At 46.1% G+C, this 27671-nt stretch overlaps 1 protein-coding gene across 2 annotated transcripts in view; it reads right to left on the reverse strand.

The window, feature by feature from the left end:
* Positions 1 to 13108: 13108 nt before the first annotated feature.
* LOC124039685 overlaps positions 13109 to 27671 on the reverse strand; it is a 64868-nt gene continuing 50305 nt past the window's right edge. The window contains exons 5-10 of one of the 2 annotated variants that reach the window (XR_006839623.1): positions 24302 to 24391; positions 18986 to 19121; positions 18403 to 18536; positions 17544 to 17749; positions 14090 to 15296; positions 13109 to 13270 (exon numbers count right to left, since the gene is read on the reverse strand). Coding sequence is in view for 1 of the 2 variants with exons in the window: in XM_046355912.1 (XP_046211868.1) it covers positions 14198 to 15296; positions 17544 to 17749; positions 18403 to 18536; positions 18986 to 19121; positions 24302 to 24391 (1665 nt within the window). In the remaining variant the exon portion in view is untranslated. Of the gene's footprint in view, positions 15297 to 17543; positions 17750 to 18402; positions 18537 to 18985; positions 19122 to 24301; positions 24392 to 27671 lie in introns of both variants that reach the window. The other variant, XM_046355912.1, reaches the window with a different exon arrangement.

The following is a 27671-nucleotide window of genomic DNA, read 5'->3' on the forward strand; positions in this document are numbered from 1 at the left end:
TGATTTAGCAATATGCAAGAGACTATATTTGAGTTAAAGTAATAGGATAATCAAGAAAGGTCTGAGAATTGTCTATATCAAAGATGGATATTTAATATCATTGTAAATTGAATGGCATAAACTTAAATGACATTTACATTTCATTTAACATTTACATTTAAGTCATTTAGCAGACGCTCTTATCCAGAGCGACTTACAAATTGGTGCATTCACCTTATGACATCCAGTGGAACAGCCACTTTACAATAGTGCATCTAAATATTTTAAGGGGGGTAGAAGGATTACTTTATCCTATCCTAGGTATTCCTTAAAGAGGTGGGGTTTCAGGTGTCTCCGGAAGGTGGTGATTGACTCCGCTGTCCTGGCGTCGTGAGGGAGTTTGTTCCACCATTGGGGGGCCAGAGCAGCGAACAGTTTTGACTGGGCTGAGCGGGAACTGTACTTCCTCAGTGGTAGGGAGGCGAGCAGGCCAGAGGTGGATGAACGCAGTGCCCTTGTTTGGGTGTAGGGCCTGATCAGAGCCTGGAGGTACTGAGGTGCCGTTCCCCTCACAGCTCCGTAGGCAAGCACCATGGTCTTGTAGCGGATGCGAGCTTCAACCGGAAGCCAGTGGAGAGAGCGGAGGAGCGGGGTGACGTGAGAGAACTTGGGAAGGTTGAACACCAGACGGGCTGCGGCGTTCTGGATGAGTTGTAGGGGTTTAATGGCACAGGCAGGGAGCCCAGCCAACAGCGAGTTGCAGTAATCCAGACGGGAGATGACAAGTGCCTGGATTAGGACCTGCTCCGCTTCCTGTGTGAGGCAGGGTCGTACTCTGCGGATGTTGTAGAGCATGAACCTACAGGAACGGGCCACCGCCTTGATGTTAGTTGAGAACGACAGGGTGTTGTCCAGGATCACGCCAAGGTTCTTAGCGCTCTGGGAGGAGGACACAATGGAGTTGTCAACCGTGATGGCGAGATCATGGAACGGGCAGTCCTTCCCCGGGAGGAAGAGCAGCTCCGTCTTGCCGAGGTTCAGCTTGAGGTGGTGATCCGTCATCCACACTGATATGTCTGCCAGACATGCAGAGATGCGATTCGCCACCTGGTCATCAGAAGGGGGAAAGGAGAAGATTAATTGTGTGTCGTCTGCATAGCAATGATAGGAGAGACCATGTGAGGTTATGACAGAGCCAAGTGACTTGGTGTATAGCGAGAATAGGAGAGGGCCTAGAACAGAGCCCTGGGGGACACCAGTGGTGAGAGCGCGTGGTGAGGAGACAGATTCTCGCCACGCCACCTGGTAGGAGCGACCTGTCAGGTAGGACGCAATCCAAGCGTGGGCCGCGCCGGAGATGCCCAACTCGGAGAGGGTGGAGAGGAGGATCTGATGGTTCACAGTATCGAAGGCAGCCGATAGGTCTAGAAGGATGAGAGCAGAGGAGAGAGAGTTAGCTTTAGCAGTGCGAAGCGCCTCCGTGATACAGAGAAGAGTAGTCTCAGTTGAATGACTAGTCTTAAAACCTGACTGATTTGGATCAAGAAGGTCATTCTGAGAGAGATAGCGGGAGAGCTGGCCAAGGACGGTACGTTCAAGAGTTTTGGAGAGAAAAGAAAGAAGGGATACTGGTCTGTAGTTGTTGACATCGGAGGGATCGAGTGTAGGTTTTTTCAGAAGGGGTGCAACTCTCGCTCTCTTGAAGACGGAAGGGACGTAGCCAGCGGTCAGGGATGAGTTGATGAGCGAGGTGAGGTAAGGGAGAAGGTCTCCGGAAATGGTCTGGAGAAGAGAGGAGGGGATGGGGTCAAGCGGGCAGGTTGTTGGGCGGCCGGCCGTCACAAGACGCGAGATTTCATCTGGAGAGAGAGGGGAGAAAGAGGTCAGAGCACAGGGTAGGGCAGTGTGAGCAGAACCAGCGGTGTCGTTTGACTTAGCAAACGAGGATCGGATGTCGTCGACCTTCTTTTCAAAATGGTTGACGAAGTCATCTGCAGAGAGGGAGGAGGGGGGATTCAGGAGGGAGGAGAAGGTGGCGAAGAGCTTCCTAGGGTTAGAGGCAGATGCTTGGAATTTAGAGTGGTAGAAAGTGGCTTTAGCAGCAGAGACAGAAGAGGAAAATGTAGAGAGGAGGGAGTGAAAGGATGCCAGGTCCGCAGGGAGGCGAGTTTTCCTCCATTTCCGCTCGGCTGCCCGGAGCCCTGTTCTGTGAGCTCGCAATGAGTCGTCGAGCCACGGAGCGGGAGGGGAGGACCGAGCCGGCCTGGAGGATAGGGGGCATAGAGAGTCAAAGGATGCAGAAAGGGAGGAGAGGAGGGTTGAGTAGGCAGAATCAGGAGATAGGTTGGAGAAGGTTTGAGCAGAGGGAAGAGATGATAGGATGGAAGAGGAGAGAGTAGCGGGGGAGAAAGAGCGAAGGTTGGGATGGCGCGATACCATCCGAGTAGGGGCAGTGTGGGAAGTGTTGGATGAGAGCGAGAGGGAAAAGGATACAAGGTAGTGGTCGGAGACTTGGAGGGGAGTTGCAATGAGGTTAGTGGAAGAACAGCATCTAGTAAAGATGAGGTCGAGCGTATTGCCTGCCTTGTGAGTAGGGGGGGAAGGTGAGAGGGTGAGGTCAAAAGAGGAGAGGAGTGGAAAGAAGGAGGCAGAGAGGAATGAGTCAAAGGTAGACGTGGGGAGGTTAAAGTCGCCCAGAACTGTGAGAGGTGAGCCGTCCTCAGGAAAGGAGCTTATTAAGGCATCAAGCTCATTGATGAACTCTCCGAGGAAACCTGGAGGGCGATAAATGATAAGGATGTTAAGCTTGAAAGGGCTGGTAACTGTGATAGCATGGAATTCAAAGGAGGCGATAGACAGATGGGTAAGGGGAGAAAGAGAGAATGACCACTTGGGAGAGATGAGGATCCCGGTGCCACCACCCCGCTGACCAGAAGCTCTCGGGGTGTGCGAGAACACGTGGGCGGACGACGAGAGAGCAGTAGGAGTAGCAGTGTTGTCTGTGGTGATCCATGTTTCCGTCAGTGCCAAGAAGTCGAGGGACTGGAGGGAGACATAGGCTGAGATGAACTCTGCCTTGTTGGCCGCAGATCGGCAGTTCCAGAGGCTACCGGAGACCTGGAACTCCACGTGGGTCGTGCGCGCTGGGACCACCAGATTAGGGTGGCCGCGGCCACGCGGTGTGGAGCGTTTGTATGGTCTGTGCAGAGAGGAGAGAACAGGGATAGACAGACACATAGTTGACAGGCTACAGAAGAGGCTACGCTAATGCAAAGGAGATTGGAATGACAAGTGGACTACACGTCTCGAATGTTCAGAAAGTTAAGCTTACGTAGCAAGAATCTCATTGACTAAAATGACAATTCCTGATTCCTGCTTACAAGCAAAAATTAAAGCAGGTGACTCGGTCAATAAAGTGGTCAGATGAAGCAGATGCTAAGCTACAGGACCGTTTTGCTAGCACAGACTGGAATATGTTCCGGGATTCTTCCAATGGCATTGACGTTGTCCCCACAGTGACCGTACGTACATACCCCAACCAGAAGCCATGGATTACAGGCAACATCCGCACTGAGGTAAAGGCTAGAGCTGTAACCCAGAAGCTTATAATAAATCCCGCTATGCCCTCCGATGAACCATCAACCAGGCAAAGCATCAATACAGAACTAGGATCGAATCGTACTACACCGGCTCCGATGCTCGTCGGATGTGGTAGGGCTTGTAAAACATTACAGATTACAAAGGGAAGCACAGCCGAGAGCTGCCAAGTGACACGAGCCTACGAGATGAGCTAAGCTACTTCTATGCTCGCTTCGAGGCAAATAACAGTGAAACATGCATGAGAGCACTAACTGTTCCGGACGACTGTGTGATCACACTGTTCGCAGCCGATGTGCGGCCTTGTCAACATTCACAAGGCTGCGGGGCCATATGGATTACCAGGACGTGTACTGCGACCATGAGCTGACCAACTGGCAAGTGTCTTCACTGACATTTTCAACCTCTCCCTGTCCGTGTCTGTAATACCAACATGTTTTAAGCAGACCTCGATAGTCCCTGTGCCCAAGAACACTAAGGTAACCTGCCTAAATGACTACCGACCCGTAGCACTTACGTTTGTAGCCATGAAGTGCTTTGAAAGGCTGTTCATGGCTCATATCAACACCATTGCCCCAGAAACCTTAGACCCACTCCAATTTTCATACCGCCCTAACAGATCCACAGATGATGCAATCTGTATTGCCTTCAACACTGCCCTTTCCCACCTTGATTAAAGGAACACCTATGTGAGAATGCTATTCATTGACTAAAGCTCAGAATTCAACACTATAGTGCCCTCAAAGCTCATCAATAAACTAAGGACCCTGGGACTAAACACCTCCCTCTGCAACTGGATCCTGGGCTTCCTGATGGGCCGCCCCCAGGTGGTAAGGGTAGGTAACAACACAATCACCACGCGGATCCTCAATACAGGGGTGCTTGCTCAGTCTCCTCATGTACACCCTGTTCACTCATGACTGCACGGCCAGTCACGACTCCAACACCATCATTAAGATGGCCGATGACACAACAGTGGTAGGCCTGATCACCGACAACGACGAGACAGCCTATAGGGAGGAGGTCAGAGACCTGGCCGTGTGGTGCCAAGACAACAACCTCTCCCTCAACGTGATCAAGACAAAGGAGATGATTGTGGACTACAGGAAAAGGAGGACCGAGCACGCCCCCATTCTCATCGACAGGGCTGTAGTGGAGCAGGTTGAGAGCTTCAAGTTCCTTGGTGTCCACATCCCCAACAAACTAACATGGTCTAACATGGTCCATGCACAGTCGTGAAGAGGGCACAACAAAACCTATTCCCCCTCAGGAGACTGAAAATATTTGGCATGGGTCCTCAGATCCTCAAAAGGTTCTACAGTTGCAGCATCGAGAGCACTGGTTGCGTCACTGCCTGGTATGACAACTGCTCGGCCTCCGACCACAAGGCACTACAGAGGGTTGTGTGTACTGCCCAGCACATCACCTGGGCCAAGCTTCCTGCCATCCAGGACCTCTATACCAGGCGGTGTCAGAGGAAGGCCCTAAAAATGGTCAAGGACTCCAGCCACCTTAGTCATAGACTGTTCTCTCTGCTACCACACTGCAAGCAGTACCGGAGTGCCAAGTCTAGGTCCAAGAGGCTTCTAAACAGCCTCTATCCCCAAGCTATAAGACTCCTGAACATCTAATCAAATGGCTATCTAGACTATTTGCATTGCCCCCCCCCCCCCTATTTTACACCGCTGTTACTCTCTGTTATTATCTATGCATAGTCACGTTAATAACTCTACATACATGTACATAAACTCAGCAAAAAAAGAAACGTCCTTTCACTGTCAACTGTGTTTATTGTCAGCAAACTTAACATGTGTAAATATTTGTATGAACATAACCAGATTCAACAACTGTGACATAAACTGAACCAGTTCCACAGACATGTGACTAACAGCAATTTAATAATGTGTCCCTGAACAAATGGGGTGTCAAAATCAAAAGTAACAGTCAGTATCTGGTGTGGCCACCAGCTGCATTAAGTACTGCAGTGCATCTACTCCTCATGAACTGCACCAGATTTGCCAGTTATTGCTGTGAGATGTTACCCCACTCTTCCACCAAGGCACCTGCAAGTTCCCGGACCTTTCTGGGGGGAATGGCCCTAGCCCTCACCCTCCGATCCAACAGGTCCCAGAGGTGCTCAATGGTATTGAGATCCGGGCTCTTCGCAGGCCATGGCTGAACACTGACATTCCTGTCTTGCAGGAAATCACGCACAGAATGAGCAGTGTGGCATTGTCATGCTGGAGGGTCATGTCAGGATGAGCCTGCAGGAAGGGTACCACATGAGGGAGGAGGATGTCTTCCCTGTAACGCACAGCATTAAGATTGCCTGCAATGACAATAAGCTCAGTCCGATGATGCTGTGACACTCTGCCCCAGACCATGACAGACCCTCCAACTCCAAATCGATCCCTCTCCAGAGAACAGGCCTCGGTGTAACGTTCATTCCTTCGATGATAAACGCGAATCTGACCATCACACCTGGTGAGACTAAACCGCGACTCGTCAGTGAAGAGCACTTTTTGCCAGTCCTGTTTGGTCCAGCGACAATGGGTTTGTGCCAATAGGCGACGTTGTTGCCGGTGATGTCTGGTGAGGACGTGCCTTACAACAGGCCTACATGTAGCGCTGTCTTAGGCATCTAACAGTACGGATATTGCGATTTATTGCCCTGTTCACATCTGCAGTCCTCATGCCTCCTTGCAGCATGCCTAAGGCACGTTAATGCAGATGGGTAGGAAGCCTGGGCATCTTTCTTTTGGTATTTTTCAGAGTCAGTAGAAAGGCCTCTTTAATGTCCTAAGTTTTCATAACTGTGACCTTAATTGCATATCGTCTGTAAGATGTTAGTGTCTTAACGACCATTCCACAGGTGCGTGTTCATTAATTGTTTATGGTTTATTGAACAAGCATGGTAAACAGTGTTTTTAAACCTTTACACTGAAGATATGTGAAATGATTTGGATTTTTACAAATTATCTTTGAAAGACAGGGTCCTGAAAAATGTATGTTTCTTTTTTAGGCTCGTTATTAGGCTCGTTATTGTTATTTTATGAGTTTAGGCTCGTTATTGTTATTTTAATACTGCTCTTTAATTACTTGTTCCTTTTATTTGATATTAGTATTTTCTAACTGCATTGTTAGTTAGGGGCTTGTAAAGTAAGCATTTCACTGTAAGGTCTACAGCTGTTGTGTTCGGCGCATGTGACTAATACAATTTGATTTGATTGATTTGAACACTGACATTAACAAAACAGTATCTACTATCTAGGCATGATCAGAGAGAGACAGACAAAGAAACCATGGCGTGTGCCATGGCCCATAGTTCTTGGGGTAGAGGGAGAAGGAACAAGTGCTCAGCATGTGTGGGAACTCCTTCAAGACTGTTGGAAAAGCATTCCAGGTGAAGCTGGTTCCGAGACTGCCAAGAGTGTGTAAAGCTGTCATCAAGGCAAAGGGTGGCTATTTTGAAGAATCTCAAATATAAAATATATTTTGATTTGTTGAACACTTTTTTTTGGTTACTACATTATTCCATATGTGTTATTTCACAGTTTTGATGTCTTCACTATTATTCAACAATGTAGAAAATAGTAAAAATGAAGAAAAACCCTTGAATTGGTAGGTGTGTCCAACATTTTAACTGGTACTGTACATTTGAAGATGATCCCTGGGCTTTGATGAACAGTAAAAGGGTTGCAGGGGAGGTGGAGCTGTTCTAGCATAGTGCCAATTCCCAGCCACCGTACACGATCACATACAGCAAGTTCTACCATCCTAAGGTGCCTCTTGTTTGCCATAAATGGCAAATGTCCTTGATGGGATTACTGCGGTTTCCCAAACCAATGCATAAGACATCGCAAAATGAAAGCTAATTCTTCACATGCGAGTCCAGTTTAGGTGAGCTGGCCAGCCATAGTTGGTAGCCAAATAGGTACGTATGGGAACAATGCACTCCAGCAATTTCCAGGTGGCATTTTGGCTGTTGAATGGCCTCCTGACACGTGGTAGTCTAGTTCCATAGTGTCTCTGTCTCTAGTAACTGCTTAAGGGGAGGACTGATGGTGCAGTGGACCTATCAAGGACAGTTCTGGGAGATTCAGGATGGCATTAACATTGGAGAGGTGCAATTCCTGTGACATGTGAAGGCCCATTAGGGTGATGACAATTCTTGCTAATGGGTGTCAGGTTGTGTTGGTTGATTGAAGTGAACACCTGCCTTATGCACTTCTCATGTATGGTTGCATCCTCCCCATATCATAACTGTCACCAAGTCAACAAATACGGTGACTCCAGGGCAGACAGCCAGGATGGTGGACATGATTGTCCTGAAGAAGCAATGTGCCAGCTCAACCCAGACAGGATAAGAGTGCACCGGAACATCCAAATGTGCATCACAAATGCATTGAGCCAACTGAAGGTCATGTTGGGATTCAGGCAGACGTATTAGACTAGCAATGGATCAAAGCTCACTTCTCAGTGATACTATTGAGTATAGTTCATAAGTAGAATACCAAAATATGAAACATTTCTAATTTATTTTAAAAGTTTCCATATACAGGTGGGTAAACCACCATTTATTGGTAATGTGGCAACCATATTGGATTTTGGACTCCATATTGGATTTTGGACTCCATATTGGATTTGTAGTCAAATTTATGGGGGCCGCCTAACGCTTTTGCAAGAGTAGGGGCTAAACATATAAAACCCACAAAGGAACCTTTGACTGGGGGGAAAAATAGCCTACTTGCCGTACACACAAAATGTAAAGAAAAATTGCCCACTTGCCGTACACACAAAATGTAAAGAAAATTGAACTGTATGCATTCTTGTCAGGCAGGACCATACAAAGTTGACTTGAATATTAACCAAAAAGTTAAGTTTACATTCATCAAAAAATATTCATATTTGATATTTCCAACTATTAAATCTGTGTGTTTACAGGTCTATATTCCCACGATACATTAAGATATCCTAATGTTGTTTGTTTGTGTATGTAAGGCAGACAACTGACTACTTGAGTTCCAAATTTGAGCAATATCAGAGCTTGCAATGTTGGGTTACATGAGCTCAGGAAAGCAGTATTCTGCACTTTCTGAGTTTAGTGTGTGTTTTCCTAAGAGAGAATGACATTAGCCACAACATCAAAAAAATATGTTACTCTATGTATGACTATACAGCACTGAATGAGAGCAAATTTGACTTCAAATTGTCTTTTGAATAGCTAGCAAAATGTGATGTTGACATTCATCATAAATATTAATAGTGGATTGTATCTCTGCTTGCGCAGGTCCTCACAGCCACGCTTGAAGTTGTCTCTCTCTGTGGTGATCTCATCCAACTCAGCCACACGCTTCAGGTACAGTTCCTCCTACAGAAGATTGAAAACAGTTATTTTAATTTGTACTGGTCCCCCATCATTGTGTTTACTTGATAGCTACCTACACAAATAGTGAGCTAGAACAAAGTGTTAAGGTAAATTCATGAAAAAAGATGAAAAGCAATACAAATAAAGTTCTCCAGTAGGCATCTACATGACTCACAACGATGACTTTTCTCTTAGAGGGAAAGAAACTTGAGCAGACAAGAGTAAAAACATGGTGGCAAGGTGCTTGGTTAGACCTACATCTGCATTGCTTGCGGTTTGGGGTTTTAGGCTGGGTTTCTGTACAGCACTTTGTGACATCGGCTGATGTAAAAAGGGCTTTATAAATACATTTGATTGATTGATTGATATCTGTGTGCTTCCAAGTCGATATTCCAAAATGCTTTGCGAAATCCTAATGCTATTTGTTTGCGTATGTAGGTCAAACAATTGACACAGTTCATTTTTCCAGAGTAAAAACAACTCTTTATAAGCTCTTGAAACAAATCAAACGCAACAATTTCATTCACATGAATTTCGTTTAAAGTTTTCTTGTCTTCCCACCTCCAAGGGTGTCCGTGTTCCAGGGTTTATGGGAATGTCCCGCCCTGAAGGTTGCCACCGCAAACGTGTGTTTGAGTCTTGTGATAGCCGACATATGGTCAGCCATTCAAACAATAAATTGAGATTGACTCATTACGCTGGGCGTCGGCGCCTGCAAGTCTCTACACGAGAGTATCACCCTCTCTCATTCTCCCACTACACCAACATATTTTGCTAAAATAACACGTGACTGCAGACCTGCACGAGCGCTTATCCTTCTATCCCTCTTTGACTTTTGACGTGGAATGTAATGACCCTTGTAGGACACACAAGGTTGTTATGGGGGAATTAGGGCGCAGATATAGCAAGATGGAAGGAAGAAGGTAATCCTCTTCTGAGGATTGGTTTTCCTCCTAAACCAACGAGGACAGCCCTCCAGCTGGCTAGTCGGCTTAGGGTCAATCATAGCATCACATGACCATTTTGTAAAGTACCCAGTCTACTGTGTCAGGTGCTGTCATATCCAGCTTTTCATTGGATCTTCAATCCAGACTTTGTCCTGTATTTCACATAGCGACAAGTAAACTATGAGTTGTATTGCACAGTTACAAAGTAGGTAAATGAGTTGTGTACAGACGATGAGACCAAGGGTCATCGCTATCCTATCCAAGCTCATTAGGACTACCACAGGGCACTGAGTCAGTTCTATATATCTGGCTCGTTTTTAGCATTGATCTGAGGCTCGGTACAGCAAAGGTGTTGAGCTCTGACCCGTCCTGAACTACGTGTCAAACGTATATAATTGGGGGCCCTTGGGATCTTTCCACTGGTGTGATTGCAGTGCAGATAGTCAGTGAGAATGACTAAGCTAATGGTTGTTAATTGACATCACTGATTAGGATACTGTAAATCAAAAGTGACAGATTTGCTAGCCTGTTTTGGGACACGCACACGGAGGGATCCCATCTCTCCATTATCATGTGGTTACTTGTATCTGCTCAAAGGTGTGGTGTTGAAATATACAGTACATGTCTGAGTTTTGTTATGTTTTTGGTCTTTTGAATCATAAGGTTAATCAAGGTTCTTGCCTCATTCCGAGCAGTGAGAACCCTCCTCCACTTGCCTGGCTCCCGATATCATATAATTTACTACAATGTGTCATTACATTAACGGTTTTGACTTAATATAGGAAGGTACAGTATTTCCCCTGTTTCCAGCTCTTCCCAGACTGCGGTAAGTGGTCCGTGTTCCATTCTCCTAGTCGTGCAAAGGAACTGTCACGTAGCATTTACACCGCATTCATCATAAAGTGGGCAGTGCTCCTGCATATCTGTTTTTCCTCTCATCTATTTCTAATGGAGAAAGACAATAAGACTGCAGTTTGAAATATGGCACTAAAGAGCTAGCTATTAATGCCAATAAACAATAGCATGATAATAAACTGCTGGCAAAAGGTTGCGATGTCCTTTTTGAGTTAAAAGACAGCCATGTCATCTAAAGAGAGCCTTTGCAGACCTTGTTACCATGATTTCTGTTTTAAAAAATGTGTTTCAATGAATTGTGCACAATATATTGCCATAATACCCAATATGTTTTGGTTTGACAACAGGAAAAGAGGAACCGGTATTCTGTCTTCCTTAAATATGAAGTCCAGGATCTCAAGCACAACAAATATGTAACATACCGTATGAATTGGATTTGTGACATATCATATAAATTGCAAAAATATATATATTTTGTTTTGTTTTGCAGGATGTAAATTATCATAGGGAATGGATGATGTAGTACACAATTGGATGAACTAGTACACAAAGGTTCTGGAGCATCACTTTAAGAATGATCTTTTATTAGGTAATTCTTGTTTTTGAAAAACACTGAAAAATAACAACTTGCCACAAATACATACTTGCTGCCTTGCAGCTACGAAGTTAGCCAGAGATCTTAATTGTGTATTTACTTGTTTTATCAAAAAATGCATTTTATTGTCCTTCGTGAAACAGCGCAAAGCCCCCAGATGTCTGGATTTAAATATACAATTCTGGCTAGACAATAAATATGAATCATTGGACATTTACTGAATTTAACACAAAAATAAAAGTCATTTTAAATCTCAAAGGTGAAGCTATTTACAATGTGCATGTCAACTCGACATCATGTCTAGGTAGTTATTGAATGAGTCAGTCCCAGTAGTGCATCAAAATCTTTACAGTAGCTTCATGTGTGAAATATTGAAAGAAAACATAATTTGTTTTGACTTTGCCAAAGACAAAGTTGTACTGTGGAGACTGAAGTTGACGTGTTTTGTTTTGTGTAGAGCAGAGCAACATGATTTTGTTCATAATTCATAAGAGCATGCATGGAAAGCAACTTAAACAGTTTTGAACACAGTTCCTTCTGGGATTACTTTACATGAGTGTGACCGTGTTTTAACCTCTGTTTAGTAGTTTGAATGATAGGACAATGAACTGCCAACTTACACAACATTCAGTAACTTGTGTGTCTTGTCAGGGTGGGACTGGAGGAGAATGTATTTTGTAGTAATAACAATGAAACCTAACAGGCAATAGTGACCATAGAGATCAATACATTATCTTTCTCTACAATAGTGACTAGAGCTGATTGAGTTGTGTGCATAGACATATAAGAATAGGATTAAATCAAAGATTTGAAAACCATGCAATAAATTCCCTTTCTTGCAAAACTGGACACACTGGACACACACACTCAAACACACACATACACTGGGGCGGCAGGTAAACTAGTGGTTCGAGTGTTGGACTAGTAACCGAAAGGTTGCAGGATCGAATCCCCAAGCTGACAAGGTAAAAATCTGTCGTTCTGCCCCTGAACAAGGCAGTTAACCCACTGTTCCTAGGCCGTCAATGAAAATAGGAATTTGTTCTTAACTAACTTACCTAGTTAAATAAAGGTTAAAAAAAGAAACACTTCATGACCAAAAGTATGTGGACACCTGCTCATTGACCATCTCATTCCAAATTCATTGGCATTAATATAGAGTTGATGTTGCTGCGGGGACTTTCTTCCATTCAGCCACTAGAGCATTAGTGAGGTTGGGCACTGATGTTGGGGCGATTAGGCCTGGCTCGCAGGCGGTGTTACAATTCATCCCAAAGGTGTTCAATGGGGTTGAGGTTAGGGCTTTGTGCAGGCAAGTTTTTCCACACCGATCTCGACAAACCATTTCTGTATGGACCTCGCTTTGTGCATGGGTGCATTATCATGCTGAAACAGGAAAGGGCCTGCCCCAAACTGTTTCCACAAAGTTGGAAGCACAGAATCGTTTCGGATGCCATTGTATGCTAAAGCGTTAAGATTTCCCTTCACTGGAAGTAAGGGGACTAGCCCAAACCATGAAAAACAGCCACAGACCATTCTTCCTCCTCCACCAAACATTACAGTTGGAACTATGCATTGGGGCAGGTAGCGTTATCCTGACATCTGCCAAACACAGATTCGTCCTCCGGACTGCTAGATGGTAAAGCGTGATTCAAAACTCCAGATAAGGCATTTCCACTGCTCCAGAGTCCAATGGCGGCGAGCTTTACACCACTCCAGCTAACACTTGGCATTGCACATGGTGATCCTTGGCTTGTGTGCAGCTGCTCTGCCATGAACAGTTCTTGTGCTGACGTTGCTTCCAGAGGCAGTTTGGAACTCGGTAGTGAGTGTTGCAACCGAGGACAGACGATTTTTACGCTCTACCCACTTCAGCACCTGGTGGTCCCGTTCTGTCAGCTTGTGTGGCTTAACATTTCGCTAGACTCCCTGTCAAAATAAAGGTTGAATGAACATAAATAAAATAAACACAATTCTTTGTACTGTAATCAACAGGAGGGATCATCTGTAGAAGTAATCAGATGTCATTACAACTCTGACCTAAAACAGTTGGGGCTGCAAAAATGGTTTGATTTGAGATCTAATGTATGACCATTATCTCCCTACTTCTCTTCCTCGTCAAATTTCTGCCCTGCTAGAGCTGCTCTGATCAACTGTAAGTGCTGTCGTTATGAAGTTTCTCTAGCAGGGCAGAAATTGGATGAACTGAGTTGTTAGAAAGGTGGCACCCTATGACGGTGCAACATTGAAGCCCTTCAGTACAGCCATTCTACTGCCAACATTTGTCTATGGAGATTGCATGGCTGTGTGCTCGATTTTATATACCTGTCAGCAACGGGTGTGGCTGAAATAGCCGAATCCACAAATTCGAAGGGGTGTCCACATACTTTTGTGTACATATAGTGTATTCAGACTGATGCGTACCATATTCAAATGATCCTTCAATTGATTTAAAAAACCTGACTAAAAAGAGCATGCACAACCCTCTTTGGGTAAACCTTCTAGACAAATATTTACATACACTCACTGTAACATAATCCTGTATCACCCATCACGAATGTGTACATTTTATACAGTTTACCATCACATTTTTAAACAGCCTACCAGAGAAGTCAGGTGGAGACAACACAAAACACAAACAGAAATGTGACTAGAAAATTTGCATCACTACATCAAAAGTGCTTCGGATAATAACTACAATTTCTTCCATTCATCAAAACAAAATCCAGGGGCAGGAACCCCCCATACCTTTCTTTGATTGTCTCAACACTTAGTCTTTAAACCTGAGCCATATCCTGAATGTCTTCTGCCAATGTATTATGCTGGTGAATGAGGAAGTGTGGGATGGATGTATGTCTATTGCATATAAATATAGGGGTTGGCTTTGTGCTGCCCAGCGTTCATCACACAGTGTGGCATAACGTTCCTCTGAGAGTGCCCCATGGCGTGACTCATGTTGTTGCTGCTGCCGTCCGACCACGGGGGTGAGTCCATGGGTTCCCGCTTTATGGCATGGAGCAGTCCGTGACCTTTGAACTCGTAGCCCTGCTTGTAGTCCTGCTGCATGTAGCCCTTGTTGTGCTCCACAGGGCCGCTTGCATATACGTCCATGCAGTTGATGCTCTGGCTGCTACAGAGGGGGTCTGAGTGGGACAGCCTTTGGGGACTGAACTGGGACAGGTCCTTGTTAATCACACTCTTCAAGGGCCTGCCGCCCCCCACATTATTATAGTTCTGGAAGTGGCCGTTGTTGTAGGGTGGGCTGATGGGGCTGATACCCGCCTTGCCCCGCTGGCACGGCGAGTACTGCTCGTAGTAGTCCGCCTCCGACTTCATCTGAAGGCTGTTGTTGTCGCCGTAGCTGTTGCTGTAGCGACGGTCCACGGGCTCCCGGCACGTCCACGGACGGCCATAGGCGTCACAGCCGTTCTCCGAGTCAGAGTCCTGCTCCACCTTGATGGGCATATCAGGCAGCAGGCGGCCATCGTAGCACTCGCCGTAGCCATTCTCGCTCTTCACCGCCTCTCCCAAGCAGTAGGGGTCCGAGCCGTCGGGGGTCTGGAGGCTCCCGTACATCTTGGGCACGTAGACCTCACTACCTCGCCCTCCTCCATGACACATGCTGGGGGACATGCGGTAGGGCTTACCGTAGTGGCCCGCCTTCCCGAGTCGATTCGAGGGGATGTAGCCGCCACTCTGCCCAGCCCGGACGGTCCCTGAGGCAGGCCGCATGGGCCACGGGGAGTCCGCGCCTGGGCCTTTGTGGTGGGGGACGCCGCCCATAGAGGTCTTGCAGTAGTTGAGGGGCTCGTCCTGGCCGTAGTAGCCCCCCTCCGACTTGTACTTGAGGCGCTGCTGGGACCCCCCGGGGCTGGTGCAGTTGAGGAGCAGCGGGTCCCCGCCATCCACCATCGCCACACTGCCAGCGTGCCTCCTGAAGTGCTCCTCTCTCTCACTGCAACATGGAGGAACAAGGGAGGAAGAGAGGTAGGGAGATAATGGTCATATATTAGATCTAAAATCAAACCATTTTTGCAGCCCCAACTGTTTTAGGTCAGAGTTGTAATGATCTGATTACTTCTACAGATGATCCCTCCTGTTCATTACAGTACAAATAATTGTGTTTATTTTATTTATATTCATGCAAACATTTATTTCAACAGAGAGTCATGCATACACATCAACACACACCAATGTACACCATACACATCACTATATACACAGTAATATAAACATCAATACGAGATAGATGATCGTATAGGGAACAAGACACTTTTTTGATATGTCAACAAGAGAGGAATACAATTCTCCCGTTTTATCCTGTCTCATCAGAACAGTGTGTGTGGATTATAATAATCGTATATTTCTCATGTCCTTTCAGCTATCCATTTTGTCCATTCAAATAATCAAGTCAACAACAACATTGACATCAAATTCTCAGAATAACAAAAACGAAGCCATATTTATTTCTGGGAATGATTTAATCTTTTCCAGGATCAAAACACAGGCAGGCAGATTATATAACTCCCTGCCAAAGCTGGGGATCAGTTAGCCTAGAGAACTACGTTATCTTCCTTCCCTTCCCTACAAATTGTCTTTCAATGCCCTCAGCGATAAATAGATACATGTTGAGTTCTTAAGACCCCGACTGTGGTTCAATGACACTTTCTGGGCTAAAGTCTGTGCATCATGTTGAGGCTAGGCCTACAGAGACCAAAACCTATCGAATGTCTCTTTAGTGAACTCTGCTGGTGAGAGCATGACCCATTCTGTCATTTTTCAACACCACAAAGAATATCTCTCCTTCTCTGTCGCTCTCCCTCAACTCATCATTCAATTCTGTCATTTAGCTGGTTTTGGCGGAGGGTAAAAGACTGTGGAGACACTGAGGTCGTGGAGGAGACCAAGGTCGTGGAGGAGACACTGAGGTCGTGGAGGAGACCAAGGTCGTGGAGGAGACACTGAGGTCATGGAGGAGACCAAGGTCGTGGAGGAGACACTGAGGTCGTGGAGGAGACCAAGGTCGTGGAGGAGACACTAAGGTCATGGAGGAGACCAAGGTCGTGGAGGAGACACTGAGGTCATGGAGGAGACCAAGGTCGTGGAGGAGACACTGAGGTCGCTTCATAACAGATTTAACTGGAATTAATGGGAAGCTCTTTTGACGTATGATCGTCAATTCCCCTCAGAAGCAAGGATTGCCCCCTCTTGCCAAGGTATGCTTCAGGTTTATAAAGTGTCCAGACTTGTCTCTTACATCAGGATAACTTAGTATCAGAGTCGGTCAAATCCCTAACGCTTAAGTAATGTGTATTGGACGTATACTCTGAACAAGCGTTGTGTCATGGAACATCATGGTTCTATGGTAGAACCACCTCTGTTGGAGAGTGAAAAGAGGATACTATTTACAGATATTACACATTATTCATAATGAACACAAGAGGGGGTGGTAGGGCCCTAGCTGACTACTACTGAGTGTGCCCTCCAACTCAACTTTTACCCTCAAAGCCAGGTTTCCTCCCTAATGATCCATGAAGCACAGGCCCACGTCCAAAAACAGAAAATCCATTTGTTGTCTTAATTGAGTATTGTGAGCCATCCAAAGCTCATTTTAGTGTGTGTGCGTGTTTGTGTTTGAGGGGGTGGAAAGAGAAAGAAGCCAGCTTCTGTGTGAAGCTATTGTTCTTGATGTCACAGGTCGTTTCTGATTGGTCCAGGCGAACAGGGGGTTGTGCCCAATACTTGGTTAGCAAGGCAGCCTTTGCCCTCGGTGACCCAGATCTGTTCAGTTAATGTGCTGGGCCTAGCTTAGACTGGCTCATTGGCTGACCTTGCACCTTTCTCACTCCAAACACTTGGACTGTGCCAACTTAGTCCCAAATCTAACTATTCGGACCACACTGAAGTTGCTGTTCAAAGACGTTGCTGTTCAAAGAAATTAAAGAATGGTCTGAGAATGGTTGGTCTGCAGATAAGGCAAAACTAGACTGACTGATCCATGCTCCAAGGAGTTCCATCTCCCATCAGTAAACGTTTAAGTTAGTAGTAACCTTATAAGGCATGACATAGCCCTGATCATCAACAAAAAATGGGAGTTTGAAATAATATCACTTGAAGCCTGGAAAGTGAGTACATTTACAAGTATAGTCAGTGTAAGCCTATATGATGATGTCAGAGTCTAGCTGTGTCCTTCCGTCCTTACCCATGATCTAGTGCAGGGATGATGCCCCCTCCGCTCTTCTGCTTGCCCCTCATCATCATGCCCTTCATCTTCATCTCTGTGATGGAGGGCAGCAGAAGAGGCACAGCCACACAGAACAGGGACAGCTGGGGGGGTAGCAGGGCCCCCGAACCCGACTTCTTCTTCTGTCCCTGGAGGAACTTCAGCCGCCCCTGGAACTGCATGGTCTAACAGAGGGAGGCAAGGTTAGAGCGCACACACTTTGAGGTGGAGTGTTTAGCACCCAAAATAGGTAGAAAGAGCATATTCTTGTCGAGAACTTGTTGTTTGCCAGATGCTATTTAGGACACTATAATTTGAAGCACTATTATGGTATGCTATTAATGAATTATGGCTGACAACTTGTCTGATCTCAGCACTTCTGGTAATGAAGATAAAATGAAAAAAAGTCTCGATGCAAGCCAAGTTTATTCAGTCACAACAGCCTAGAGAAATAACAGAACGACCAAAGCTGTCTTTGCCTGCCATCGAAATGGACCCGTTGACAGGAGGATCTCTGTTGACCTTCCCTACAGTGTTCAAATCAAGGCCAACTTCAAGCCCCATCCGTTTCCATTGACGGATCCAAACCTCCAAACCACTCTGGTCAGAACTATGGAAGGTGGACCAATGGCTGTAAATACATCTGTGTCCAAGCACCAAATCTTCTGGCCTGCTATGTCCGGGATATGGGAACATTCTATGTATACCTACACTCAAGCTACAATTTCAGCAAACATGACACCAAATGGGAGATCTTTCTTTGGTAAGTACATCCCCGTTAGTTCGCAATAGAGGCATCATGGCTGGCTGGGTTCTCTGGATGGGTTTGTCCGCTCACCAAAAAGCCAGAGGTGCTGTCCAGCAGGCAGCGTACACGGGAGATGAAACAGCGGTTGAGGAAGGAAGAGAACTCAGGAGCAACTCCCCCCGCCTCCTGAGAATGGAACAGGCTGCTCACCACAAAGTCTTCTCCTATAAAAACAAATAAACTAACATTCACTATATTGCCATTTTTTCCAGTTTCTTACGGTAGACAAGCTTTAAAAGACTTACAGTGTTGGTAAACAATTGCAGAGTCTATTGTGTTAGAGATGGGCCTTCATACTTCTCACACACACCTTATCCCTGTGGTGGAGAGGTGGCATTGGAATGAGGTGTGTTTGTGAGAAATACGAAGGCCTATCTGACATAATCGAGCATAGTCTGGGACTTTCCGCCCATACATTGACCATTAATCACAGTCTGGTTAGTGGATGTGAATAGAGTTAACAGCACAGTTAACAGTCCAGTCTTGCTGTTTGCTGAATCAGTGCTCCTCATTTCTGCTCGCTCACTCCCACTGTTGCTAGGCAGAGGGCCTCCCTCCACTAAAACCCTGTGACCTTTCCTACCCATACTGTTCCTGGTAATTATATACACACCAGTTTCTGTGGCTGAATGGTGGTCCTGGGATGAGCCGTGCTGGCTGGGGTTCATGGCCCAGTGGAGTTGTCTTCTGAACTCCTGCCGGTCATCTACATGGATATAATCAAAGACGTTCTGGTGCATCACGTCCGTCTGGATGGAGGGAGAGATCGAGACAATTACACATGAAGGCCCCAGAACTGTTAGCCATTACTCCCACCCATAACCCAGAGACCTCGACACTTAACCTCTGCCATGGTTCACTTGATTGGCCCAACGGCCTCACACGCAGAGGGTTCTGGAGGTGACACCAAAAGACCCAAATAGTTCTGTTATGGGTCTGGCTAATGGGCTGATAATCTGTCTGTCTGTTGCTCAGATTTGGATTGGTGTGATTTTGTAAGAGTTTCACAGGACATTTTGTGGTTGGAATAACTTATGAATAACATGGAATAAAAAATATATGACTAAAGTATGACATTACAGTGAATGACTTTACACAACTTGAGCTAAATCATGTATTCAGAACAATATCCCCAACAGCTCTGAAAAAGTGGCATATTTACTGGAAGATTCTCTGAGATCAACTGGTTGTTGTTGCCAATATGTTAAAACAATTTTGTGTGCTTCTGCTGAAATTCCACAAGGAATTCTTCCACTAAACTACACAACGGGCAACATTTACAGTGGCTCTCAGATGTCACTGAGCCACGGGGCCAGCGAGGGCAAGTCCTGTTTGTCAAACATCGCGTGACACCAGCTCCTGAAGAGCAGCCCAGCCCAGCCCTGCTGAAAACCCCCTTACAACCCAACCCAGCCCGCACTTGTAATGCCTCTTTCTTTCCAGCAATAGCTGTGCTTTCTGTCAGGGAAATGACAGATCCCCACTGAAATATTCAACCTTCCCCCCATAATTTCCACATTGGAGGCACGCAAGCTTTTTTGAACATTTGCCTTGCAAAACAATTCTTCCCACCGAAGCACATGGCAAGCGCCGCCACAGTTCCCACCGGCAGACAGATCGGGTGTCTATTGTGTGAGATTCTCTCGTAAAAAAAGAATAAGTGATATTTTCCCTGGCCCTCGCGTCTTGATCTTCAAAAGCGTAATTACAACGGAACAAATAGGATCAAAGCGACAATGCTGTTTTTGCACCATTTCAGTGCTTTCTTGTGGTGTCGTCCCTAAAAACAGTCCTATATTTGTCTTCAGTGCTGCCTATTAGTGTGTCTGTCTTCTTTATGGCTTCTTAATTATGGATGCCTGGAATGTTTTGTCAAGGTTTAAGTGGTATTATCAGAGCTTTCTCACAATCACACCCAACTTGACAGTTAGAAGCCATGAATTAAATATTCAACTATAGTATCTCTTTGTGTACATGTATGATATACACTCCATATACAAAAGTATGTGGACACCCCTTCAAATGAGCATATTTGGTTATTTCAGCCACACCTGTTGCTGACAGGTATCTAAAAATCTAGCACGCCGCCATGCAATCTCCATAGACAAACATTGGCAGTAGAATGGCCTTACTGAAGAACTCAGTGACTTTCAACGTGACACCGTCATTGGATGCCACCTTCCCAACAAGTCCGTTCGTCAAATTTCTGCCCTGCTAGAGGGGCCCCGGTCAACTGTAAGTGCTGTTATTGAGAAGTGGAAACGTCTAGGAGCAGCAATGGCTGAGGCTAAATGGTAGGCCACACAAGCTCACAGAATGGGAGTGTTGAAGCGCGTAGCGGGTGAAAATTGTCTGTCCTTGTTTCCAAACTGCCTCTGCGAGCAAAGTCAGCACAAGAAATGTTTGTTGGGAGATTCATGAAATGGATTCCCATGGCCGAGCAGCCACACACACGCCTAAGATCACCATGTGCAATGCCAAGCGTCGGCTGGAGTGGTGTAAAGTTCGCCACCATTGGACTCTGGAGCAGTGGAAACTCGTTCTTTGGAGTGATGAATCACACTTCACCATCAGGCAGTCCGACGGACGAATCTGGGTTTGGTGGATGCCAAGAGAACGCAGCAAAGGGGGGACCAACTCCATTTAATGCCCATGATTTTGGAATGACACGTTCGACGAGCAGGAGTCCACATACTTTTGGTCATATTATGAGTTTAAGTTTGTTTTGTATTAGACAATTGAGCAGACTTCACATTTTTTTAAAGGAAAACAATTATCTATACGGAGTGATCTATAGTCACAAGTGTGTGTGTTGGTTTGGACAACTTATGAGCTACTGTGAAATGTAAAACTTCTGTGTTGGATGTTTTTTCTAACACAGTTATATGTCAGACCATGCAACATCCTTCTGTAGGTGGCACTGACACTAAATGTCAGGACTAAACACTGTCACAGCAACCTTATCTTTCACACCACTTGTGAAATATAATTTGTGAAATTTAATTTTCATCTTCCCCAATCCTCTACAGAATTTAGGGACAATGACACAAAGCCATTTGAACCGGACAGAGGTTTGATTTTGTCTGTAAACGTGGTTGTGTCATGAACCGAGCACTCACAGCTCCGGAGTGACATGCGGCTAAAGTCTCTGGCACGCAGCAAGGCACCACTTTCAGACCACTTCAGTTTTCATTCCATTTGAATGACGCTGTTATTGCATCCGACTCCTTGTAAGGCAAGTGCAGGCACTCTTGCAGAATAATCTCCCGCGCTCAAATGGCTGCCTTGTCTGGGGAGCTGGGGGCGCTGCTAATAGTGTTAAAGCACTTTATCCATGACTGTGAGGGGAAATGATTTAAGTAGGGGAGGACAGGCATACCCAGTTGATAACATCAATAATTAACGTCGCGGAGGAAGTCGGAGAAGCTGGAGTTCGCCTCGTCTTATGCCTGCCCGTCCCGGTCACTACCTCCTGACCGCCTCAGAACCTTTCTCTCTCTCTCTCTCTCTCTGAAGAGCCTGTGGTGCTGCTGAGCTGACCTCCCTGTCACCTCTTCCCTCTGGTGAAGGGTTCAGGGAGTTCTTTACACCCCACCAAATAATGTAACAGACCAACATAGAGAGGGATGGAGAGATGGGGCAAAGAGAAGGGAAGAGAGAGGCTAAGAGAGGTCAGGGGATGGAGAGAGAGGCAAAGAGAAGGGAAGAGAGAGGCTAAGAGAGGTCAGGGGATGGAGAGAGGGGCAAAGAGAAGGGAAGAGAGAGGCTAAGAGTGATCAGGGGATGGAGAGATGGGGCAAAGAGAAGGGAAGAGAGAGGTCAGGGGATGGAGAGATGGGGCAAAGAGAAGGGAAGAGAGAGGCTAAGAGAGGTCAGGGGATGGAGAGATGGGGCAAAGAGAAGGGAAGAGAGAGGCTAAGAGAGGTCAGGGGATGGAGAGATGAGGCAAAGAGAAGGGAAGAGAGAGGCTAAGAGAGGTCAGGGAATGGAGAGATGGGGCAAAGAGAAGGGAAGAGAGAGGCTAAGAGAGGTCAGGGGATGGAGAGAGAGGCAAATAGAAGGGAAGAGAGAGGCTAAGAGAGGTCAGGGAATGGAGAGATGGGGCAAAGAGAAGGGAAGAGAGAGGCTAAGAGAGGTCAGGGAATGGAGAGATGGGGCAAAGAGAAGGGAAGAGAGAGGCTAAGAGAGGTCAGGGGATGGAGAGATGGGGCAAAGAGAAGGGAAGAGAGAGGCTAAGAGAGGTCAGGGGATGGAGAGATGGGGCAAAGAGAAGGGAAGAGAGAGGCTAAGAGAGGTCAGGGGATGGAGAGAGGGGCAAAGAGAAGGGAAGAGAGAGGCTAAGAGAGGTCAGGGAATGGAGAGATGGGGCAAAGAGAAGGGAAGAGAGAGGCTAAGAGAGGTCAGGGGATGGAGAGAGAGGCAAATAGAAGGGAAGAGAGAGGCTAAGAGAGGTCAGGGAATGGAGAGATGGGGCAAAGAGAAGGGAAGAGAGAGGCTAAGAGAGGTCAGGGAATGGAGAGATGGGGCAAAGAGAAGGGAAGAGAGAGGCTAAGAGAGGTCAGGGGATGGAGAGATGGGGCAAAGAGAAGGGAAGAGAGAGGCTAAGAGAGGTCAGGGGATGGAGAGATGGGGCAAAGAGAAGGGAAGAGAGAGGCTAAGAGAGGTCAGGGGATGGAGAGAGGGGCAAAGAGAAGGGAAGAGAGAGGCTAAGAGAGGTCAGGGGATGGAGAGAGAGGCAAAGAGAAGGGAAGAGAGAGGCTAAGAGAGGTCAGGGGATGGAGAGAGGGGCAAAGAGAAGGGAAGAGAGAGGCTAAGAGTGGTCAGGGGATGGAGAGATGGGGCAAAGAGAAGGGAAGAGAGAGGTCAGGGGATGGAGAGATGGGGCAAAGAGAAGGGAAGAGAGAGGCTAAGAGAGGTCAGGGGATGGAGAGATGGGGCAAAGAGAAGGGAAGAGAGAGGCTAAGAGAGGTCAGGGGATGGAGAGATGAGGCAAAGAGAAGGGAAGAGAGAGGCTAAGAGAGGTCAGTGAATGGAGAGATGGGGCAAAGAGAAGGGAAGAGAGAGGCTAAGAGAGGTCAGGGGATGGAGAGAGAGGCAAAGAGAAGGGAAGAGAGAGGCTAAGAGAGGTCAGGGGATGGAGAGATGGGGCAAAGAGAAGGGAAGAGAGAGGCTAAGAGAGGTCAGGGGATGGAGAGATGGGGCAAAGAGAAGGGAAGAGAGAGGCTAAGAGAGGTCAGGGGATGGAGAGAGGGGCAAAGAGAAGGGAAGGGAGAGGCTAAGAGAGGTCAGGGGATGGAGAGATGGGGCAAAGAGAAGGGAAGAGAGAGGCTAAGAGAGGTCAGGGGATGGAGAGATGGGGCAAAGAGAAGGGAAGAGAGAGGTCTGGGGATGGAGAGATGGGGCAAAGAGAAGGGAAGAGAGAGGTCAGGGGATGGAGAGATGGGGCAAAGAGAAGGGAAGAGAGAGGTCAGGGGATGGAGAGATGGGGCAAAGAGAAGGGAAGAGAGAGGTCAGGGGATGGAGAGATGGGGCAAAGAGAAGGGAAGAGAGAGGTTAGGGGATGGAGAGATGGGGCAAAGAGAAGGGAAGAGAGAGGTCAGGGGATGGAAAGCCAAGAGAGTGGCAGGGTAAACTAGGCCTTTGACTGACACCTCAACATTTTGAACTGTTGTGACTGTATCCTTTATGTGTCTGCTGCTGCGGCCGGCTCCCATTGGGACAACAGTTTCTACCAGGCCATGGCCCCTGTCTCAACTCACAACTCTCTTGGGGCTCTCTCAATGTGCAGAGTACATACACAGTCCCGCTACTCCTGGTAAATGTCAGCAGAAATACCTTTACATTAACGTCTGTTATTTGTTACCAACATGCCCTGGAAGACCATAGAAAATATTCAATTAATATAAAAAATCTTAACAATGAGACGTACCTGATGGAAGCCCAAGTAGTCGACGATGGTGGAGGAGGCATAGAAGACCATTCCATCGCTGCTCACCACCAGCGCAAAGCCAGTCAGGGACTAGAGGGGGAAAAAGAGAGACGAAGGTTAGTTTGCATGAATCCTGATAGCGGCACTTGGCTTTGGAGCTTGGCTCATCTCGTTTGGGTTATTGGCAATTTAATATCACAGATATGAGGGTGAGTTTTTACATTTCCTGACTGTGTTTGCCTTCCAAAAGCCCTCCCAAGGAACACCCAAAAGATGACAACACCGAGCAACTCCATCACAGAGGTTTTTCAATCGACTGCCCTCATTTTGAAAGTATTCATTAAATGGGATTCATACAGCTCATTCACAACAGGCTGTCCACAACTGAGGTGGGAGGGAGGGCGGTGGAAGTGGAGGAGTCGGTTCCCCAAACTGTAATTTATGAACTTCCCAGTGTTTGTACTGGGTCCAAGTCTCCGGCGATCGCGTGACTGGCGCTGTGCTCCTGCCAGAACCTGTCACCTCCAGTTTACTGTGAGCAACACCAGGTCAGCCCAGGCTGCTACACTGCTCCAGTCCTGGCTAACACAGGCTAGCACTGGGACTACTACAGCTGCTGTTTGGCTATGTATTAATCTATTTTCAATGCTGATGTATGTTTGGGGTGTGTGTGTGTGTGTACATTCCATGATGGATAAGGGGTGGTCTGGTCTGGTGTGGTAGCTGTCTGTGGGCTGAGGTTTATGTTTGCCCTCTGAGGCTGCCCTGTTCATACAGAGAGTGGCAGAACACAACATACACAGCCACTGGTCCTTCTGTTTCCTCAACCTCAAACTTACAACACGCCTCAGACTTCAATAGGCTTCTGGTCTTTGTCACCTTCTTTCTCACCATTATTTGGCTCATGTCCTAATTCCCCAGTGCTCCCTAATTTTGAGTGACAGACATATTTAACCGCTTTACTGAAAAGCTAATCCCAGGGCCGTGTGTCTGGTGGTGTAACTTCAAAATGGCCGTCACATTATCTTAGTGAATGAGTTGTGATGACTTGCATGATGCATTAGGACTACGGATCAATTAACTCATTTAGAAGGGGAACGTCTGGAAGACGACAAAGAACAAGAAAGAGAAGACCTATGAGACAATGCAAGAAATGTATCTTAAATAATGTAGCTTCTACCTTAACCTACTAACACCCTTGACACCTGGGTCAATGTAAACTTTTTCTAATTTGACGATACAACAATTTGACAGTGTGTTTGATTTTGTGTGTAGATAAATATGTTGACCACAAAAACCATTGCAATTACTTAAAGGACTTTGGCAATAAAGCCCTTTACCTACTTCCCCAGATTCAGATGAACTTGTGGACACCATTTTTATATCTCAGTGTGCAGTTTAAAGGAAGTTGCTAACCAGCGTTAGTGCAATTGCTAACAAGCGCTATCACAGTGACTGGTAGTCTATGGTAACTGCTAATACGCTAGTAGATACCACAGACTTCCAGTAATTGAGCTAATGCTAGTTAGCATTGGCTCACAAAACTATCTCTAACGTCCTTCATACTGGATGCAGAAACATAAAAATGGTATCCATTAGTTCATCTGACTCTGGAAGTAGATAAAATGCTTCCTTGACAACATCCCGAAGTATCACTTTAAATATAATAAAGTTTATTAAATTAAATTCACAACTGATCCTCCAGGTTGAAAACAATAACAAAACCATGTTCATAGATTACAGGGAGACACAAAGAAAATCCACCCTGGTAATTGCCAACTGATGTATGACATGTCTCTCTATCACTACTGAGCCTTCCCAGATCCTTATATGGTGAGCTCACTTCACTGGCATGCCATTTAATCCCCTGTTTATACACTCACTGCTAATGCACTAATGTATACAGGTACAGCTCTGAGACGTGTGTATGTTTACGTGCATGGATCTCTTAAGTTTGTGTGCATGAGTGTGCTGTGTGCTGTGTGCTGTGTGCTGTGTGCTGTGTGCTGTGTGCTGTGTGCGTGTGCGTGTGTGTGTAGATAGATAGATAGATAGATAGATAGATAGATAGATAGATAGATAGATAGATAGATAGATAGATAGATAGATAGATAGATAGATAGATAGATAGATAGATAGATAGATAGATAGATAGATAGATAGATAGATAGAGGCTCCCCTCCCCTCTGTGTGTAGCATTGTGGATGAAGACAGTGTTTGACAGGTTTAAACTGCACACTCCTGCAACAGTCAGGGGGGTTGCTGACCTAGTAAATGCACTCCCCTTCCCCCAGCAGCCAAGCATGGTGTAACCAAGCACTGCTCAGCAAAAACAGCAGGCCTGTGCGTGATAAGCTACTCTGGCATTCCGGCACGAAATCTATTATCGTTCTTTGACGCAGGTGTATGTGGGTGGGGTGGGGGGGTGTTACTGGATATAGGAAATGGTTTGTGTATTAGTAAATGTTTATTACAATTCACAATGGAGATGTAGATCTGGTATCACTTTCTTTGATTCCTAATGTGGTTTCACCGGTGCTCAATAGGACTTGCTAAAAGAATTCATAGCACTATAACAGTCCAATACATACGTGCTGGTTTATGAATTCATAGCACTATAACAGTCCAATACATACGTGCTGGTTTATGAATTCATAGCACTATAACAGTCCAATACATACGTGCTGGTTTATGAATTCATAATACATTACACACCAAGATGGTTCGTAGACAGAGCTGTCACTGTGTTCATGATGCTGCAGCACTCTAGCCAACCCCTTCAGATATGATATGTTTTCTCTTAGCCAGATGTCACTGAATCACAATATCAATACTATCCCCTGGTTGGAATTCTCTCTCTCTTTATCTCTACCATTTGTTTTCGCAAAGCGAGAAGGGGAGCATTTTAAAATCACTGCTTCCCAGCATTTATTTTTCTCCCGGTTCATGGAATTCCGATAGCATTAAGTAATGGAAACTTGCACCTGCTCCTGGCCCGGACAAGAAAACATTTCAAATTCAAAGTCGAAAGACCCTCATGGGTCCTATAAACGAGGTGGAAGGTTAAAAGCTTTGACTTACAACTCTTAAGAGGCAGTTTGCACGCATTACCAAAAATACGCTCACTACATTTGGACACGGCAGAGGACTGCGCTGAGGGAGAGAGAGAGAGAGGGAGGGAGGGGGGTGAAGGGGTGACATGCCTTTGTTTCCACACATTTGATAGGTTTCCTCCTCTCTCACATTGTCACCGTGAGATCAAAGCAACAGTGCCAGGGTCACGGTGAAAAAGAGCTGTTCCTAGTGTTTTGAGTCATCTGCGGCAGCCGGCAGGGAGAGAGAGGGGAAACTCACTGGCATCCTCTCGCTG

The sequence above is a fragment of the Oncorhynchus gorbuscha genome, linkage group LG07 (assembly GCF_021184085.1).
Source record: "Oncorhynchus gorbuscha isolate QuinsamMale2020 ecotype Even-year linkage group LG07, OgorEven_v1.0, whole genome shotgun sequence".
NCBI classification, from domain to species: domain Eukaryota; kingdom Metazoa; phylum Chordata; class Actinopteri; order Salmoniformes; family Salmonidae; genus Oncorhynchus; species Oncorhynchus gorbuscha.